General features: G+C 34.8%; 1 protein-coding gene across 1 annotated transcript in view; it reads left to right on the top strand.

The window, feature by feature from the left end:
- The window catches only part of LOC132563911 (xanthine dehydrogenase/oxidase-like), a 68,142-nt gene that overhangs the window by 16,918 nt on the left and 30,320 nt on the right, over nt 1-20,904 (top strand). The window contains exons 3-16 of the mRNA XM_060228670.1: nt 1,421-1,517; nt 1,726-1,834; nt 2,050-2,176; nt 3,443-3,504; nt 3,976-4,077; nt 7,497-7,820; nt 10,774-10,854; nt 12,546-12,684; nt 12,855-13,022; nt 14,300-14,376; nt 14,551-14,644; nt 16,506-16,618; nt 17,826-18,004; nt 18,509-18,671. Of these exons, the coding sequence (XP_060084653.1) occupies nt 1,421-1,517; nt 1,726-1,834; nt 2,050-2,176; nt 3,443-3,504; nt 3,976-4,077; nt 7,497-7,820; nt 10,774-10,854; nt 12,546-12,684; nt 12,855-13,022; nt 14,300-14,376; nt 14,551-14,644; nt 16,506-16,618; nt 17,826-18,004; nt 18,509-18,671 (1,835 nt within the window). The remainder of the gene's footprint in view (nt 1-1,420; nt 1,518-1,725; nt 1,835-2,049; nt 2,177-3,442; nt 3,505-3,975; nt 4,078-7,496; nt 7,821-10,773; nt 10,855-12,545; nt 12,685-12,854; nt 13,023-14,299; nt 14,377-14,550; nt 14,645-16,505; nt 16,619-17,825; nt 18,005-18,508; nt 18,672-20,904) is intronic.

The raw sequence follows: 20,904 nt of genomic DNA on the forward strand, positions 1-20,904 counted from the left end.
CCTGATTCTCCTGAGAATGGGGTTCATGAGTGAGTTTATTCTCCTCAATGGGGTGTTGGTCCATTCTTCCTAGAGTGCTGCTCTCAGTTGGGCCAGAGCTGTATGGCGGTCAGTCTAGTAGGTGGATATTGTTATTAGTGAGAAAGTCGAAACAGATCCTCGCTACATGGGGCCGAGCATTATCCTGCTGGAATATGAGGTTGTTCTGCTGCAATAATGGGACAACATAGGGTCTAATGATCTCAAGGATATACCTAGCTGTGCACAAGATTTTCCCGTTTCGTGCTTTCCCAGGAAGACATCGTCACGCAATACAACAATGCAACATTCTACACAGCACCGCGTGAACTGTAGAATAGAGAGTTATTGACAGATTTTCACTGTTTTTGAACAACGCGTTTGCAAGTCATTGCAAATAATTTCACCCCACATTTTTTTAAACCCTTGAGTATATATCAAAATGTTCAATGTACACTTCAAATGTTATTACTTCTCCAATGGATTTTTCTCAAATTTCATATTTTGACTCTTCTAGGTCGAAAGACTACGGCCATTTCAGATTTTTATCAATTTTGAACCGAGTCAGTTGTATCGGATGCGATATCCTTCGATGGAAATTGAGGCAACCAGCATAGGATTATATTACTTCGGTTGGCTATACCACAGACAGTGCAGTTATTGAGATTTTAGATTTTAGATTTGGTCTGCGCATTTGATTTCATTGCTAAATCGCCCTCCTCGCTAAACATTGACTTTCATAAATGGAAACAAGTGAAAAAAACGAAAAAAAAGTCGCGGTGTACGTACTGAGTCTCCTGAAAGCTCTCATCACTTATTACCCTCGTAGTGAAATATTGATAATATTCGCGAGGTGTCAAAACGAGTACCGTCGTCTATACACTGCGACAAAGCGATATGTATTTCGTTAATCAAACCTTTTCAGAAAAGAATAATGTTTGGTCGCTAAATGTTTTTATTGCCTAATTATTCAAAACTAAGATAACCTGTAATGATAATTTCAATGGCATAATTGACTTTTACAGCTGTAAATAGAATGAAACTATTAACAACTTACATTCATGAGCGCGGATGGTAAGGAAACATTTCATATCCTATACATGAAATAGGTAAAAATTTGAAAAATCGAACATATTTGTTTCATAGTTATATCACATATATCAATTAACTAAATGATCGATTTCCTCCATAGAATAGCTAAAACCTTATCAAAGCCTTAACAACAGAAGGAAATGGATATATTAACTAAACTGGTCATTCATAACACGCCTCTACATAATGTTGATAATAGATTTCACTTTGGTATGAAACGAGAGAATACTTGTTTATAGTTCAATCCCATAGATGTTCTTGTTTAAAATTGTTTAGTGATTTGTTCGAGTTAGTCCTTACCTCACTAAAGTACGGTTGACGGGGACAAAACTTGGCTGTGGAGAAGGAGGATGTGGTGCATGTACAGTGATGATATCGAAGTACAATCCATCCACTAACCAGGTGAAGTGAGTATCGACACTCCTTATCAATAATTCGCTATAGAATTATGTAGAAAGGTCCATAGATACATATTTACTAAATCAATCAACACACATCAGGAATCTGTGTTTGTAACTCTTCGGGAAAGCAAAATGAGACATTTGGCCTATCCGCTGAAAATGGAATTATACGATACATAACTGCATAATGAAGTGAATCCTTCTTTGTTCCCAGACATCTTTCTGTCAATGCATGTTTGGCGCCGATTTGTTCACTTCATGGTTTAGCTGTGACAACAGTGGAGGGTATTGGCAGTATCAAACAGGGACTTCATCCGATACAGGTTAATGAGTTACTCTTACTGTTAATGTGTATGAAATTCTACAGAACAGTGTGATTCAGTGTCAATCTCCCTTCAATATTGTCTACCTTTAGTATAAACACTTAAAATCTTTATTAAAAATCGCAGTAAAAGACTGATAATCTCTAGTCATGTCTATTAGGAAACGGCGATATTAAACAACCATGATTGTGACTCTGCATCCTTTCACATTAAAGGAGAAAATCGCCAAATCTCATGGATCTCAGTGTGGGTTCTGTACTCCCGGAATCGTCATGTCCATGTACACTCTGCTGAGGAATATTCAAAATCCGACTGTAGAAGACATGGAAAGTGCATTTGAAGGTCAGTGATTTAAAAAAAATTCTTTTTAATTCATAATTACGGTATTTTGGCATGTACCAGTAATGTAACCTCTAAGATTCAGGTCCATAAGGACAAAAGGAAAATGTGGTTGAGTGTTCCAATCGTATCAGTGATGAGTATTTGATTTATACCAAAATTAGTGTTATGACCGGATAATAGGACCAGTAAGGGGGGGGGGGGGGGGGTTAAAGCATAATATATAACTAACACGATAATAGGGCTAGGAGAGGGGGCGAGTGTTACCGTGTTATACATTACAGAGTATTGACAAAAATAGGGCAAGGAGGGAATGCCGTGTGATACATTACAGGGTATTGACAAAAATACTCTCAACCCAGGAGGGAAGGAGAGGGTATATCGTGTCATACATTGCAGATTACTGACACTGTAATACGACCAGGAGAGAGGGAGGGGGTGTATCATGTCATACATTACAGACCACTGAGAAAAAAGAGTACCAGGAGGGAGTACCGTGTCACACATTGCGGAGAACTAACAAGATAATAGAGCAAAGAGAAGAGCACCGTGAAATACAGTATGGAGTACTGGGACAGGAGGAAGGAGCGTGTGATACATTACATATTATTGAGAGCATAATAGGGCCGGAGAAGGTGGGTGTGGGGGTCTGTGTAATACATTTCATATAATTGACAGGATGATAGGGCCTGGGAGTGGAAAGTTGTTACCGTGTGATAAATTACACACTACGGACAAGATAATAAGACCAGAAGGGGTTCCGTGTAATACGTTACGGAGCACTGACAGGATGATAGGGCGAGGGGCCTGGAGGGAGTTAAAATTTAAATCATCACGGAGAAATGCGGATAATACACCAAGGAGGGAGTTAAATATTGCTTCAATAGGCCAGATGATTCTACAAGCACACAGTTATGAAAAAAGGGGGAAAAAGGAATACCAACATGTCAACAATATTACAATCAAATTCAATGAAATTATTGCAAAATTTGAACAAAGGAGAGATTTACACGAATGTTCTTGAAAAGGACAAGGATAATAAAACCAGGTGTTCAGGAAGAGTAAAAGTCTTCTGCTTCATCGACTACACCCGTTATTTAAATCTTTATCAAACCAAATAAGTTAGGTAAACGTAACAGAACTAGCAAGAGTGCACTCTTTCCCCCCCCCCCCGAGTTCAACTCTGTTCTTTACTTAGTTCAGATATTGTTGTTGTATCCGAAACCACAATCATATGTACAAATTTATACATATATCTGTTTTGGCCAGGTAATCTGTGCAGGTGTACAGGATACAGACCTATAATTGAAGGGTTTAAGGACTTCACAAAGGTGAGTGTTAATTTAATCTAGTCATTGTTGAATACGGTTGGTCTGTCAAACATTCGTATCTAGATTTCGTTCCTGTACAATTTTATCATCTGTTCATTTCTTTCATATAGTTTCACATCTGTCGGGTAACTGATTTGCTGAGCCGTTTTATAATATCTGATATGTATATGCATTTTGTCACAAACGTGATTGCTAATTTATAGCTGAAGGATACACATACATGCTGTTTTTTTTCCAGTAGTTCTCTAGTTTTTGTGTAGTTTCATCTGGAAGCCGTATATGCTTGACTTTTATAACAAAGTGGTCAGTTATCTATCGCTGTTGATACCAATAGAATTGCTTAACCTTCCCATTCTCTAATGTACGTTGTTTTCGTAAACATTGGTATTTTTTTTACGTCATCATTGTATATCTCAGAGAGCTTCACTGCATGACTTTTGCAAATACTTTGGTGTCATTTGTTTACTATAGGGAAGTTGTGCAATGGGTAAAGACTGTTGTCGGAACCAGACAAAATTAAACAACAATGACTGTGGTCAAACAGTGGTGAACGGATATGACTCCGATGTTCAGGTATGTAATCTTGATAGCACACCAGCCTGTCATAATGGAAGTTCTTTAAATGTAAATGCAGTAAAATCAGCTGAAGTAGACAGGTATATGTTATTTTAGCATTTAAGAGGTTTTATTGAATTTGAAATGAAACTGTAAATTCCGTATACGCAAGCTTATAACATAGTAAACTACGTACTGACCAAGCTACACGTCAATTTTATCTAAATATAATTTTGTTTAACCGATCTACGCGATTGGATAAACTCGGATCAGTTATACTTATCTTGCGTACGATTACTTTTCTGGATGTAGTAACAGGAAGGAAAATGATAATAATACATGCGTTCTCAGCTATAAACAACAATTTCCTTGCGTTCTAAAATAATACTTTAAATTCTTTTATTCTATTTATTATACGTTTCAAGAAATTTATTGGATATATTCGATATTTCACTGTAAGGAAAAAACAAAAACAGGTAGTCTTTGTTTGTGTAGTCCTTGGGCTAAAGCAACATTTTTTGCAATGCCTGTGTGGAACCTAATGTGCTACTTATTGGCCTGTAGTCTACTTCGTATGAACAGTAGCCTTTTTCCCGTGCTCTACCAGTGAACTAGGGTGTAAATATTTGTCTACACAAAACTGTACACATATTTTGGATGTAATAAACCTAGTTTTCATTCTACTGAACGTAGCGTCTTTGCAACAACTGATGTGAGTGAATACCTAATAACTGTTATGTTTTTTAACACATAGATACATTGTTCAAGATTTACTTGCCGCAGTATATGCTATTTCAAGTCATATAAGGAACATCTGAGGATGTCATTATCAAAAAGTTCTAATTGACACAGAAGTTTAATCTACAGTTAGATAAAAACAAACAGAAACTAATCGACTTCTTTGACAGATGCCTTATAAGCATGCTTATTTGTATATGTGTACTGCAGAGCAAAACATCGATAATCTACTATGCCGCATTTGTACAGTTTCACACAAATAATACTGTCGTCGCTCTCGATCCTGTTTGGTATAACTTAGAGTGTAAACTGTTGATTGTATGACAAGAGATCAGCAAATTAAAAGCATTAGTGGCTGTAACACTTAAACATCAACAACCGGACATTTTGTGACTTGATATTAGATGATTTAGAGAATTGTTTATGACCAATTTCCAAGAATACCAAGATTTTTCCGCATTAGTGGATTAACTAGGGAAGCCATATGCCAAAGATGGGGTCAATATTTGGCCCCCACATAGATTTCTATTATTTTTCCGCCATATGTAGATACATGAAAATAACCTATAACCGCATAAATGATTAGTCATTATAACTGCTTATAGCATACTGGACCTTCTTGTATAACAACATGTTGAGGGACAAAGGTACCTTAACATAATGATAAAAACTTGCTACATGAGAATTATCAATGAAAATATTTATATACCAGCCTAAAGTACATAAAATGTCTGTTATTTGATACCACATATGTTATATTGGCATACAAAAAATGTAAGCATATTGATAATTTTGATTTAAAAAATGCAGTCTATATTTCATACTTCTTAAAAACTTTCTACGTATATATTCTGTCTATTGAATAAATTTCAAGTGATTTCAAAACCGGTAAAATATATTTTTAGCAATTTAAACATGCTTATTGCATTATTTGCCATAATCATGAAGATCGTTGTTTTTTTTTGTGCCAACTACTGCTATATTTTCCAGTTTTGTGCATTGCCAAAGCACATTAAGTATTTTGTATTTGTTTTAAAATTAGATTCAGAAGGTATAACTAAACATGGTGTTTTTTGCACTAGAAATCTATCCTCTACAGAACAACTGACAGTTTAGTTTGTGTTATAAAAGCTTAACAATGATTTAATTATTAGTATTACTGATAACATAATATCGTCATTTAATTTTTCGTTGTTTATCATTAAACATAACAATAATGGATATAAATTAGTTAAATATTCTAATTAATAATTGATAAATAAGGCCAGAAATGATAACGTTGTCTGACACCTGAATGTGCCAGTATGTTAACTTCCTGAAACATATAAAGGTATTACTATAAAGTATTCATACCATTTTTGCTAAGTATCTATAGACAATTACATAGACAAAGTTACACTTATGTCAGACTTTCTGTATTAAATTCAAATTACTGCCATTCTCCCCTCAGGTTTACTAATAATCATGTCAGACGTGTACATAGGTCGTAGTTGCAAAACCAGGTTGAAAGATTTATCTCAAGGAACCAGCGCTCAAGTAAGACATGTATATTTACCCTAGTATAACTGGCTGCACCAGCTGCTGACTGCAGAGATCACTAGCATAACAGAAAAAAACATATTATGTGGAAAGTGCTACAAGTGGCACCTCAGGCAAAGGCCATTGCATTCTGAATTGAATGAACCTTCTGGTATGAACACTCCAGATAACCTGGGAATGATGCAGATGATGCTTACATTGATTTCATGTCATCCAACCAATTACCACTACTCTCTGTTGAGAAATTATTTCATGGTTGCAATTCACATAAAAGATTTGTCATATGTGGAAAATGGGGCACTTAACTATGCACTATACCCCAGCGTGCCAGGACAACCTTGATATTTTCCATTTTCTATGGTGGCCCCCAGATTCAATGACCATGTAATTGGTGATTTTCTTAATCCTTCTTTGCCACTAGATCTGCAAACAATGAACCGTTAATTCTTCATCTTCAAGAAAGAGCTAATCAGGTTATCAACGACCTTTTTGAACTATGCCTTTTCCTTTCTGCTGGTACTCAAACCAACACCTGCATAGATGTAGACCATCGCAGAATTGAAGAATTCCAGGCATGAACTGGTTACACACTTGAACAAATGCAGCAAATCCGTAGCATTTGTTCCTCACACATCAATAGAGGATCATGTTTCTCTACATTCCATGCTTTGTTTCCTTTCTGGGTTAAACTGAAGACCAATATTTCATGGTCTGAACTTGGTTTCTTCTGTGGTCTGAAAAAAAAAAAAACAGTATGTGTCACACACATTTAATTGTGTCTTAAAAACCTTGGGCGAGACAATTTTGCCCCGTTTCCTTGGTTCAAGACGCATTACCCGCGAGGAAGCTAAGTGCCACAACACTGCCTTTATAAGATGTTTATACGGGAAGAAAGTAACTGTAATCCTTGATGGTACCTACATTTGCGTAAAAAAAGAGCTGATCACCCCCTTCAAGGTTCCTCATACTGTGGCAAAAAGAAGCGCAACTATGTGAAATCCATGAACCTTTAATTTCCAGATGGTTATGTACTAGACGCTATTGGGCCATTATATGGCAATGGAAATGACGCAAATATCTTGACAAAAATTCTTGTAACAATTGAGAATCTGACTGTGGCTCAATGAAGATGGCAATGTAATTGTTGATCGTGGGTTTAGGAATGTGTTGAAGCTGCTGTGAGGTTCAGAGTTTTCTGTGTACATGCCTTCCTATCTTCTGTCAGACACTTACTGTACCAGTGGAAACTGTTCAGAGAACAACTCAGCTCAAACTACTTCACTAGTGTCATAGAGGAACTGGTTAGAGTAGCTAATGCTTCCTTGAATGCTATACGTGGACCAATTTATGTGTCCAAACCAGAGAGGGACTTGAGGGACCGTTGCCTTGCTGAGCGAATGCAATCCCGTTTGGCTCTGCCCAACACCTTGGCCTCAATAATTGCAGATGAACCTGACCTTTCTAGGCGCAAAAAAGCCAACTGCGTGAAACTTGATGCCTGTTCAATAGAGTTTTTGAGTAGCACCCATATACATTGCTGAGCAGCTGACTCCTGCTGGAGACTATTACTGTACATAATATATCTTATAAGGTCACTTTATTGATCCTCATCAAACGATTTGAATAAAGCTGCTAACTTGATCTTCAAATTGTGAAACTTGCACAAAAATGTCTTTGTTTTAATAAATTTCATTTGTGTGACCTTGAACAGAGGTCAAGTTAAGAAATGTCAACCAAACTTATACAAATTGACATGAACAACCACCTTTTCATACAGCAAGACCTACAGACTTTTGGTTATTAAGCTGTCATTATTTAACGAAAATGGAAAAAATAGATGCTTCTTGGTTTTTTAAGCAAATGTGTAAAATGACAAATTTACCGGTTTTCGTTTTTTCCAAGAATCCTCCATTTGGAAGATATCATCTGTGGAAAACTTTTAAGCAAGTAAGAAAAAGGACTGATTTCCGAAGTATGAATATTGAAGTGTCCCACACAGTACTTTTCTGAAAAGTAATGGCTTTTTAAATGATTTTTGGCTGCATTTTTCAACATAAAAGAAACGTTTCTACTGAAATATTGTGATATGTGGTAACAAAATGTTGGTTGGTACAATGCGCACACATAATTTTATTGGAATTGCCTCATGATAATGCACTAGAAGGAATTACATATAAGAAATCAATTTCGAGACTTATTTTTCCGTATTTAAGCTTCTGATACCCATATCTGTTTATGGTTATCATATCTTGAAATTTCAAGTGGGGCCGATGCTAATGTCATATTCCCAAATATGTTGACCCCACCTTTGAGGGAAATTCAACAGTTCTGAAAGTTCTTACATTAGTAGTCCACTGCAGAGAAGCCATGTCACCGTCCTGTCAAAAGGCACCTATAACCAGTTTGGAGAATAATTGAATTTTGGCGATTTGGAAGCCTCCTCGTAGCGGTCATATTGTTTACTCATGAAATGGGTTCTGTCAATATGCCAAACTATAACTGTAACTCAATTTGTTGGTGGGTTTGGATAAATTAGATCAATGATCTGACTGTTCGGGAACGTTGCACAAAGTGTACTGGCCGCAACATATTCAATTAATCCCCAATCATTGTATCGGTCCTGAAGTCTTGATTCCCTGTCTTTTTTTTCTGTAATTCTTTGCAGAATGCATATTCTATAGACATCTTGTGTTCCCTTTACTTAAAAGCTCTGTCATAGTCAGTATTGTTCCAATAAAACATCATTTTTCTTTTTTATTCAAACGAGCGTTTTGAAATATAGTTCTCATTATCATAGTCTGCTTTTAATTTTCATTGATATTCATGACTATTGAATAATTTAATTGAGATTCATATGTTGATGTAACCCTGACGGGGATAGTTTTAATTAACCATTATTGGTTTCATGGTTTAAATTATAAGAAAAAGAATAATAAAGTAACACAATAGTAGAAATCAAACAGATTTACAAATGATTAATTCTTAAATACTTTGATGTTATGCTTTTCGCTTTAAAAGTGTACTACGTAAACTTAAATAGAGCAAACTCTATTTGATTTATTGATTTACATTAAAACAATTACCCGGTTAATCCAAAAAATGCAGGATCATTGATTTATCAATGAAGTCAGATGTAAATGAACGTAAGTACTGGATATAAGTAGAATAACGTTATTTATGGATGTAATTCAGTATCACGAAAAAGGATTTGTTATGAATTTACGACTGTTTACAACAGTAAAAATGCGACATGCCTTCTGGCGTAGAAATATTCTTGCCAATTGTGTGATGTCCATATGTGATGGTCAGCGTCATTGTAGTTATTTATTTTGAAATGCAAGGTACTATTTGTTCTTATGTGCTCATTGCCTGAGCTATCACTTCACATTTCAATAATCATGTTATATCTTGTTTCTTTTTCAACAAATACATCCTTTTACTAAAGGGGTGATATTTGACCGAGTAGAATGGCATATAACTGTATGGAGTAACAAGAGACCGAAATAAGTGATATGTCAATATTGGAGTGGCATGTGAGTGAACTGTGATGAATGTCTGCCAGGTTCATTCAAATGACCTTGAGCCACATTCATTGTCACAAGGGTAAAAAAATATTGAAATATTCAAACATGAGCCCAGAGTAGTAATATTCACTGGAGTTGGGTTAAAATAAGTTTAACAAATAAATGCACATATTGTGTCATGGAATGATATTTGTGTAGTGGCAATATCGGGGAATGGCGTTTACAGTTCTTTATAACCTGCAGAACATATGAGTAATTCAGCCCTATAGATTTCTTTTATTTTTAGGAAAATAACCTTCCTCTAGTAAATCTTTATTGTCAGCAAATGTGTAGTCGTGCAGTGGTCTACGAATTCTAATAACTGCTAGAGTGTGTGGTTTGAATCACATACTGGCGGAAACAACTGTTCATGTGAAAAATGTGCATATGTTGCTCAATTTTATTAACTAAAGCTCGAAACTTTACACAGGTAATTTATGTATGTCAGTGCTTGAGTTGCACGGGTAGTTTGTATGTCTTGCTCACGTCATCATGTTCACGTCCTTTTATCGGCCAACAGTCAATCACAAACACGATTGTCGCCTAACCTTTCTTGATCCAGAACGATGGGAATGCGCAAGACGAAGCTGATGCAATAACCATATCAATGGAGCTGGTTTTAAGTAAAAGCCAGATTGGTAATTGCTTATATACCTTGTTACATATTATACCCATGAACAGTTTTTTCCCGCCAGTATATGTTCATTTTCGCAAATGTTTCACACTTTTTCGAAGTACAATAATACGCAGGTATAAAAAATGAATGTCTCTATGTCATTTTCATATTGTAAATACCTGTTAAAACACGGAGGATTAATATGAAAATTAGCTCAGCGGAGAGAACTTGAACGCGTGTTTTTGAATCAATTCCCAGGTGATGCAAAACGGAGACCAGCAAACTGATCTTCTACCGACAGACTCCACACAAGACCCAATCTTTCCGCCTCAACTCAGAGTGAGTTCAACATTGCATACGTATTATAGGTTAACAGAAATTCTTTGTGTTGATAAAATCCAGAGGTCAATATTTCAAAGGATAGACCTCAACGAACGTCATAATAATCTGTAATTGCTGTAGCTTGAGTTCTATTATCATCATCGCAGCCTCTTTTCTTAAATCACCGCATCACGTGTAAGGATATACTGGAATCAGCTCGTAAGTCCCTCTCCTATCTCCTATGCAAATATAAGATCTAGATATATCTCGTCATTAATGTCTCGCATCTTTGTTTATATTCCTTAGAAATATTTCTTTTTGATTAATGCAGCTTTGTTGAAGAAAGGCATATCAAACATTAACCAGAAATTCAACAACTTTCATAAAAAATACACATAAAATAAATGTTTCCCGATGTTACTCTTTCCTATAGGGTACGATACTGCTTTCAGATTTCACGGCTGATTGCCATGAAAATTTACTCAAAACTTGATTCAATAAAGGACGAGATAAATCCACCTTTCCTTTTCAAGGCAGTATGCTGCAATTCCTAGCATAATTTCTGAAGAAAAACTTTTGATTTTGTGCTTCTTTTATGTAGAAAGTTTGTTATGCTGGGTTTAAAAATATCATATTATTTCTTCTGGCGGTCTCGATGTAGGAAGTGGTTTAATACCATCATATAGACTAAACTACGGCATCCTACGTTCAGAACTTACATAGAGTTTGATATTGTCTTCAGTCTTTCTGGACTATATTCAATACTACATTAAACACCATCGTATCGACAATTTATGGATTCCCGATATAGAAAACGTCCTGAATCAGGCTGGATATCACTATATAGACTATTTTAAGTTTCCAAATGTAGATAATTTCATCCACACGGAAAGATACTGCCTTCAGTCTTTACTCTTCAGACATTTTCTTCCATGGTTTTAAATCTATAGTATCATAAAGACTTAGCTTCGCGAGGTGTGAAGCCTGGAATAGATTTGATCATTTGATTAAAAATTATGTAAACAGTTTTCTTCATTGAAAAAGCGTGATATGATATTATTAAACTCCTTGTAGCAACTATCCTAAATCGAGAGGCCTTGATAATTACAAAAATCAAGCTAGTATCAAATGCTTTGTATAACATCTGTTACATTAAAGGTTAGAATAGTCTGTATTATGGTATCAAAGATAATGAAAGGAAAGTTCCTACATTGAGAAGTGACAAAGTTTGGTTGTAAATTGAAGAGTTAAGCAAACCAAATATAGGGCAAATCCTGCACTGAAGTGGCATATAATCAGATCTAAGGACTTTTCTCTCAGGAAAAACACAGCATAGTATCAATCAGGCTTTAAAGGAAAGGATAGAATTTCCTTCTTGTTTGGATTCGTGTCTCTGATAATTGCTCATGATGTGTGAATATGAATATGTTTTCTTGTTTGTTGAAATTATTACCGAAACTACGGCCAAGCTTGTAATAACAAAATGTATTACCAATGTCCGTTGATTTTGTATCACTATTCTTTGTATCAAACTGTAGGCAACTGTGGCTTAAACAGAGTAATTGTAAATTTCTCCGTTTATTAATTTACACGAAAGGATTTGAAGAGATAGTGTAAGCATATCGTTTCTCCCAATTCATTATATCCACCATTTACCTTTGATTATTGATAAGTCCAGGTTATTTATTATGCAAGTTGTTGGTTTCCAGACGAGGGTATTTGATGATCAATACCTCTATTACAAAGGGGAGCGGTCAGTTTGGTACCGGCCAACTTCACTTGACCAACTGCTGGAACTCAAGGCCGTACATCCAACTGCACGACTTATCATCGGCAACACAGAAGTCGGTCAGTGAAATATTACCTGATCGTTTCTTTGGAATGACGAGGTTTTAAGGTTCAGCCAAAATGTATAGGCTTAACATTTGCTTTTATTTTTTCCTAAAAACTAGACCCATTTTGTAAGTTACGGAGTCGTTTTGAATGTTTTAAAAATATTTCATTCGTTTGAATTTCAGGAGTTGAAATAAAATTGAAAAACATGCATTACCCAGTAATGATTGCTGTAACTCACATACCAGAGCTACAGCGTGTGGTCAGTAACGCTGATGGTATAACCATTGGAGCCTCGGTCACTCTAGCGCAACTCGATCAAACTCTCCGTGCCGCCATCAGCACCTTACCTGGTATGTTTATATGTACATCATGTTGGTAAATATGTTATGAATTCCTTCTGTGAATGGTGCTATTTCATAGACATGACAACCAATGAGCAACTACGGCGACGTCCAGGAATCTTACTAAGAAAGAAGCATTTAGAGAGTTTTTTCCAAAATGATATGGTCCATACATGGACCTCACTCTTAAACTGGATGAATGTAAATTCAGAAAGGTGGTCATTGCTTGCATTTTGAAAATGTTTGATTGGCTTTTGCTGAGAAGGATTTTGTAATAAGTCAGAACGTTCACATGAAAGTTTTGTTTGGTCCGTATAGGCTCATAATAGCCATCGGTTCCATATCGTATTAAGGATTGTCATCTTACCTCATAATCATAATAATATAGATGTTTATTTGAAGACCTAGAGCAATCATTCTGACCCCTATGTCTCGTGTCGTCTATCTTCCACCATGTGTCATACATAAAGCGAAGTTAATTTACATTTTCGAAACATTTATCCATAGTCAGGAATAGTTCTATTGGAGAAACTAAAGGTATAAAATGTAATGACATTAAAGTAAAGATAATAATTTTATTCTATTCATGTGTCTTAATCATGCGTAAAAGGTTTAAATCTTAAATTTAACTAACTATAGTTAACTCATATTTGGTTCCATAAATGACTTGGACAATTGACATCCGTTAATAGTAACATCGTAATTGTGCATCATTGGATTGTTCGCACTTATTATCACATATGTATAGAAATGAGCTGTTTAAGTGGCGATATCCATTTTTCAAATTCAATGTACAGAGTGAGCTTATACCTTTTTCAAATTTATAACAATGACCACCTTGCAGTATTTCTATGTAATCAACGGTTGAATATTATATCACTGGACATCAGTATGAAACATTAACCTTTACCAAGAGTTATTAAATATCATAAATCATTTAAAAACTTAATCATACACTTCGATTGGGAATAGGAATCCGACTTACTTTTACATCTTTCTTAAATGACGCCTGACCTTCCTTTATCACTTTTTAAATTTGAACTGTCACTTAATCTGGAGTATCTCATTCTGCAAAAGAACATCAACTGTATTCATTTCACTACGTGTTGAAAATATTAATCCACATAATAATAGTACAATGAATCTATTAATTGGTTATTGAACAAACGTTGTTTTTTAAATATACATAAAGGTACCTCTGTTCATTGTTCATATAGTGCAGAATATGGTGCTTTATTTGATATGTCAGAAGGAAACTTAAGCTTATGTGTGTTATATATTTGTAGAACATCAGACCGGTGTATTTCGAGCCATTGTGGAAATGTTACGCTGGTTCGCTGGTCACCAAATAAGGAATGTTGCTGTGGGTAAACTAAAGATATCTTTCATTATTTTGACTTGCTCTATTGAAGTGAATACTTCTCATTTATATCACTCAAAATAAACAAAACATATTTCATACAAATTATTTAATGGGCTATTCAGCATTATGAGTGACATAACTATATTATACATTCTTGTTGACGATGTTTTACAGGCCATTGGTGGCAACATCATGACAGCGAGTCCGATCTCAGACCTGAATCCTCTTTTCATGGCAGCTGGTGTCATGTTACATGTGGCGTCTAAAGGTATGCACATTTGTAAGATGTTTCATATTTGTAAATATATGTTAATCTCCTACCTCATCAGAAATAACGGCGAATCATTTTAAAACCAGTATGCTCGATTGAACCTAATGCATTTTAAGATCATTAAAAAATACCATTAATACTCTAACTATCGCAGTATTCTTGTTATCAATGTAACAGACAAATATATTAGTATTTGTGTTAGGGACGTTTCATACACAATAGTTAGATATATCAATATCTGAGTCAGGGTTGCAACAGACATGATACTTAAATATCGCATTATCTGTGTCCGGAATGTCAGGAATGTTAAAATAAAGCACTTGTGTTATGGATAAAACAGAAATTGATTACAAACATCAGTACCTGTGTCAAAATTAAAGACAAAAAAATTAAATATCTTAGTATCTATGCCAGAGCAATTTCAAACAAATAGAATATCCCTTTTTCTTCGTTATAACATGACAAGTACTTTAGCTACAGCAACCAATAAACATACAAAAAACCTGAAATTATTCAATTTGTAAGCTACCAGACTTTATTATTAGTTAAAAAAGCTTTCGCTTGTAATCTATTACATACAAGTTGCACAAACATATGTTATCAGTGATCAGGTAAATGAATTAAACGGATTTCTCGTGAGACGACATCAATTATCACCATATCTTACATTGCATTGATAGTAACACACCCTTTTTCTGGTTACAAAAATATTGCTTCAAGAGGTAACGCCGGCAGAAGAAAATGATTTGTGGAAAAGTTTTGCATTATGACATTTAGCATTGCCCCAATTTCAAGACTCTACTCATGATTCTGGTCACGTAATAACAACGTAAACGAAGCAGGTTTTGTTACCGATTATTCTGTGTTCAGTCTAATGAATAACGTTACATTTAATCTGGCCATCATCAATATTTCATCTGAGCCTATTGAAATGTACAGTTTAAAATTGTTTGACAACAAACACATAGCTATTCGGTATACAGTTAGAAAACTAGTTATTTTTTCGTGAGAATACAAAGAAGGAATAAGCGTCAACATGTTAAAAGATATAAAATAAATGTGAAAATATTTGTATTGCAGTGGCTGTAAATGATATATGGATATATCATCATCATAATCATCATTGTATAGGGTGTATTGGTTTAGCAATTAAGTTCACCTTGTAGTTCAGGAGTATAACATAATCAAATTCAATCTGATATACACCGTGTTTAGAGACAGTTAAGGTTACTAGTGAACAGATATAGCAGTTGGTTCCATATCGTTTGAATTCTGATGTTCAGAAACCTCACCTCAGATAGTTGACCACTATTTGTGTCCTCGATCAATTTATCTCGTGTTCTGTGCAATTGGTCTATTCGAAGGTGGACCTATCACCACCTGTTTATCTATAGCAAACGCATGTGATAACGTAGCGTAGTATTGATCTATATATTTATATATATATATAAATCTGTGCGTGTGTGTGTTAACCATGGAATTAAAATTCTTATTCAGATTATAGCCGTTTGAAGTTATTTGTAAATATACATAAATAGTTGTATATCTGTAGCCTTAGTATTATGAAATCAGTGAGGAATGCATAAACATAAGTCTGCAGTGTACTGTATCCCAGTATATATCTGAGTTCGGAATTAATATACAAATAGCAATGTGATAGCTAGGCATTTGCTACAGTAATATAAGATCACAGTATCTATGCCATAGATGTAACAGAAGTAATCGTTGCATATTTCAATATTTTTTGTTCGGTATGTTATACACAATGATACAGTATCAGTACCATGTGATACGCCTTCTGTAATAACGTTATTTCAGTATAAATTTATAGTTGAAATAATTTTGTTTTATTTTTAAGGTGTTGAAATACGGACATTAAAAATGGATGAAAACTTTTTTCTTGGATACCGTAAAACTGCAGTTGATTCCAGTGAAGTTCTAGTTTCATTGACGATACCTTATACACAGCAGGTAAGTTTATATACAAGTATTTTGAACAGAGTTATAGGAATTTGGGATAATATCACGTAAATGTATCAGATGAGTTCGCGTTTTGTAACTTGTTCTCACTTATTTACACGTCTTGTCCATAGTTTATTTTTGTTGTCTGCCATCTTGCATGTATTTTGTTCTGAACAGAATTGGAAGACATTTTCTACAAGCATTTAGTATGACCATATCTCGAAAAAATAAGTTTCGTTACCCACAGTCTCTTAATTGCCCTAGTTCATTTCACTCATTTTTTAATTGAAAATACTTTATTATTAACGTTCTTACAAGTTTGATTTCTCAACAGAATTTCATGCATTCTAAATTTGCATTTTAAGGTATTATACATCTATGTAATTCCCAGCATCAAAAATGTTATGGGTATGATATCATAAGAAAAGACGAGCTATATGATATACACTACTGACATATTTATATGAACTGTTCTTAAGTACATTTACATCGCAGCTAGTGAAAAGTGACAGTGACATAACAGTTTCATCACAGATGATAGTTACAGTATATAACGCGTAACTAGACTAGCACGATAGTAACACGAAATTTAACAATGGCCATGGGAAATTGAAGGCCTTTACTTTACCCCAACATATTTTTCCACCATTGGGGTGCTGTGTGAGGGTGTGTTTGGAGGTGTGTGTGTTGTGGTGGATGTCATCGTATTTCCATGGTAAAATGAACTGCAGTCCAATCAAAGATCATGGAATTATGTTACTTCGGTCTGGATGCATTCCACCATCTTGAAATATAGTGACAGGTATCTGGACGTTGATGATACCTTATCGTAGATTTTTTATATGATTTTGGATCATTAGATAATATGTTATTTAGTTTGTAGTTATTAACTTAACAAACGGTAAGTTAAGGTGACATGGAATTGAAGGACATAAAGGATATATTTGCTATAATTTAGAAAAGCGTTAAAGTTTTCGCTTCCCAATGTTTTTTGCTGGTGCATACATTGTTTCCCATAGCTGCCTCGTCACGTCTTGTTTAAATTCAATGGCATCACCTTATATTGACTTCATCTATTTTATAAAGTTTGGTGAATTCAACTTTGACATACTTTACCTCAGATATGTTTCTGATTTGAGATTTAAATGACATAATTGAGATAATCAATGATTTTTTTCTATTAAAGGCCGATTAAACAACTAATTTGTATTTTCAGAATGAATACTTCTATGGCTACAAGCAAGCGTACAGGAGAGAAGATGATATTGCCATCGTAAACGCTGGAATTCGTGTTCTACTAGAGGACAGCACTATCAGAGATATGAGTTTAGCGTTTGGTGGAATGGCCCCAACAACCGTGATGGCATTGAATGCTATGAAACAGACAATAGGCAGGTGAGATAATATATTCGTATGTTTCCATATAAAGCATTCTTGCCAACAACAATGTCACGGTAACACAGAATGCTTATCATGTAATATCCGTTTGTATAGAAACTAGATTGTAATAATCGGAACATCTTATAAATATGGAAACTAAAATAACAGCTCTACCAAATCTCACGAAACCACCACAATATATGCTCCTTTTATCTATGTAATGTTGTAGCAAAATTTGAACTTTCTAGTTCAATTTAAAGTGAAGTTGTCGAAAGTGAAAATGTCGACACAAACATTTAGCAAAATTATTGGACATATTTAAAGCAAGATCACGTTCATACTAAATGTAATAAAACATTATGATTATGTAGTTAGCGTCTGTTAAAAGAATATACTATTTGCTGAATAAAGTTTTGAATTAATTTCAGAAATAAGTGTCTAAACTATATTGCTCGAATCATTCTTTTTTCACTGATGATTATCTTTATATATCTCATATTTGTTTACTTTTTGTTGTAGAAAATGGAACGACTCTTTTCTCAATGATATGACTGGGCTGTTGGCAGATGATCTCCCATTGGCTGTTGGCTCACCAGGGGGCATGACAGAGTACCGCAGGACTCTCTGCGTTAGCTTTTTCTTCAAATTTTACCTCACTGTTCAACTCAGCCTTAACAAACAGGTACAACAGTCGCTTTTGATACCCGAAACAACTAATATTAAATATAATTTACAATTTACGTTGATCTAATTTGTCAAGCCGAATTGATCAGTGTTAAACCACTTATAGCCGATTAGGGGGTTCATAAACTTGTACTTAAATTAAGTTGGATGCCTTCAGAACTATTCTTAGCGCAAATTTAAGTAGCAAATATTAATAACCCAGCAATCCTCTTTGAGAATCTGAAATCACTATTAAATTTGACAGACACATATTTTGCTGCAAAAATGCCAGATGAAAGCATTTTAAAACTAAAAGGGTTGATCCCGATGTTATGCATAAACCGCTCCTGTTCCCAAATGTTCAAAACTTTCAGCATCAATTAAGAATTCTACATATCATACATAAAGAGAGAAGGAAAAAAAGAGCAAACAAACATCATAAAAAATTACTAAATCAAATATTGGCGGGATCTAAGTTCTTGATATATTTCAGCCATGCGCTTGTCCAGATGTTTTCCCAGTAAGACTGTACCCAGTACTTGTGAAAACGCGAATGTTTATTGATTAATCACTTGAACTGTGCTTTTCGTATGTCTGGTGACATTATCCAATATTGTTGCCATTTCTTGTCTCTTGAAACTCTAGCGGACTTACGTTTGATTCATTAGATATTTTTATGAAACTCATACGAAAGAATGACGAAAATGCTTATTTGAAAAAAATATTGCTAAATAGCTTTCTCATAAAAAGGTGCATTCAGGGGATTACTGCAGATTTTCTCTCTTTTTTTTCTTGGTGTCAATTATTTCCTCATTTTAATAAAATCAAGCACGACATGACTTCATTTGCTATTATTTCATTTGAGAAATAACAGTAAAAGATTTGATGTAGCGTTGCGATGACTTCTTCATCAGACAAATGAGCAGTACTAGCACTGACGTGCCCAGTGTACGAGATGGTAAGGAATCGACCAACTTTCCCGGCTGTACTATAATCGTTTGTACACTCAAGTCGAAAAAACATACTGTAGCCAATTCAGTTTGGCTTGGTCATAGATGTGGGAGAGTCTGTGGTCCCCTCGTCCCTGTTTACTACTGGTCCGCTAAGGCGGATCGAGATAGCTTCCTTAATGCTTTGTATACCGTTGTCGACTATAGTCGACATAATTATGATCTCCCTCTTCCCCGTTGTCGACAAACTATGTTGATGCTTTGCAAACATCTTTTATCAGCAGAAGTTTAAGGTCGTATCTCCCATTGATTATCTAGTAAAACATTATCATGGAATTCCAAAACAATGTTTTTGGCCTGTATATAGGTAATTTTTTCGCCATTGTACTGAAATGTTACACAAACCGCGAGATTTCCCGCGAAGTTGGCGGACACTACTAAAGGTTTTTAGAATAAAGATTGAGAAGAAATGGGGACGTCATGGATCTTAATATATTTAGCTATTACCGATCCTGATATCTGCTATGATATATATTTTTAAGTTTAGGTTGTTCCATTACTGAAATGGCGTTGCTGACATGCCTGTTTCGTCGGGTTTACAAACGGACATATATATGTATGCAGGACGCGAGACTTGTCGAAAGGTAGACTAGACTTTATGGTTAAAAACACTTTTATCTGCCTCCCATTACAAAATATTAACCTGACATAACAGATAAACTCAGACAGAGCCATGAAACGAATGGTAGACAGTTCATATATTTGTATCGGGCAAAGAAGGACATGACAAAACGTCATGATATCGGTCACAATTCTCACATGAAAGACACCTAATGACAGGAATTCTATGTAAAAAACATAAAGTGAATATTCATTTGAAAATCATTTTCAAATGCAGCAACTGGACATATATTTCCATATTGAATTAAAATTAGAAGGATAAATGTGTTAGACTATTATCATATTGAATATTTCTACTACAAAATTTGCTATACTATAGGGTATGCAATAGCGTTGAGGTTTTTACAGATTACACATCATTCACTTCTAACACAAGGATACCATTGATTCTATTGTTATGGATTTTAAATAAAAGTGACAAAAAACCCATACTTTTGATACTACTGCCACTGAATCTGGTTTATAGCACAAGCAGCGTCTGGAATTTATTGTTCAATTTGGTGAAAAAAAGAAAAAGAAAACTTATGATAATGTTCTAGTTTTGTGAAAGCTGATGACGAAGTGCATTTGTAAAACTAGAATACAAAAATAAACTTTTCTTCTCAAAATTAATAATTTGTA

This window comes from Ylistrum balloti, unplaced genomic scaffold (assembly GCF_031769215.1).
Source record: "Ylistrum balloti isolate Yb309-2 unplaced genomic scaffold, AGI_CSIRO_Ybal_v1 Utg371918, whole genome shotgun sequence".
Lineage (NCBI taxonomy): Eukaryota > Metazoa > Mollusca > Bivalvia > Pectinida > Pectinidae > Ylistrum > Ylistrum balloti.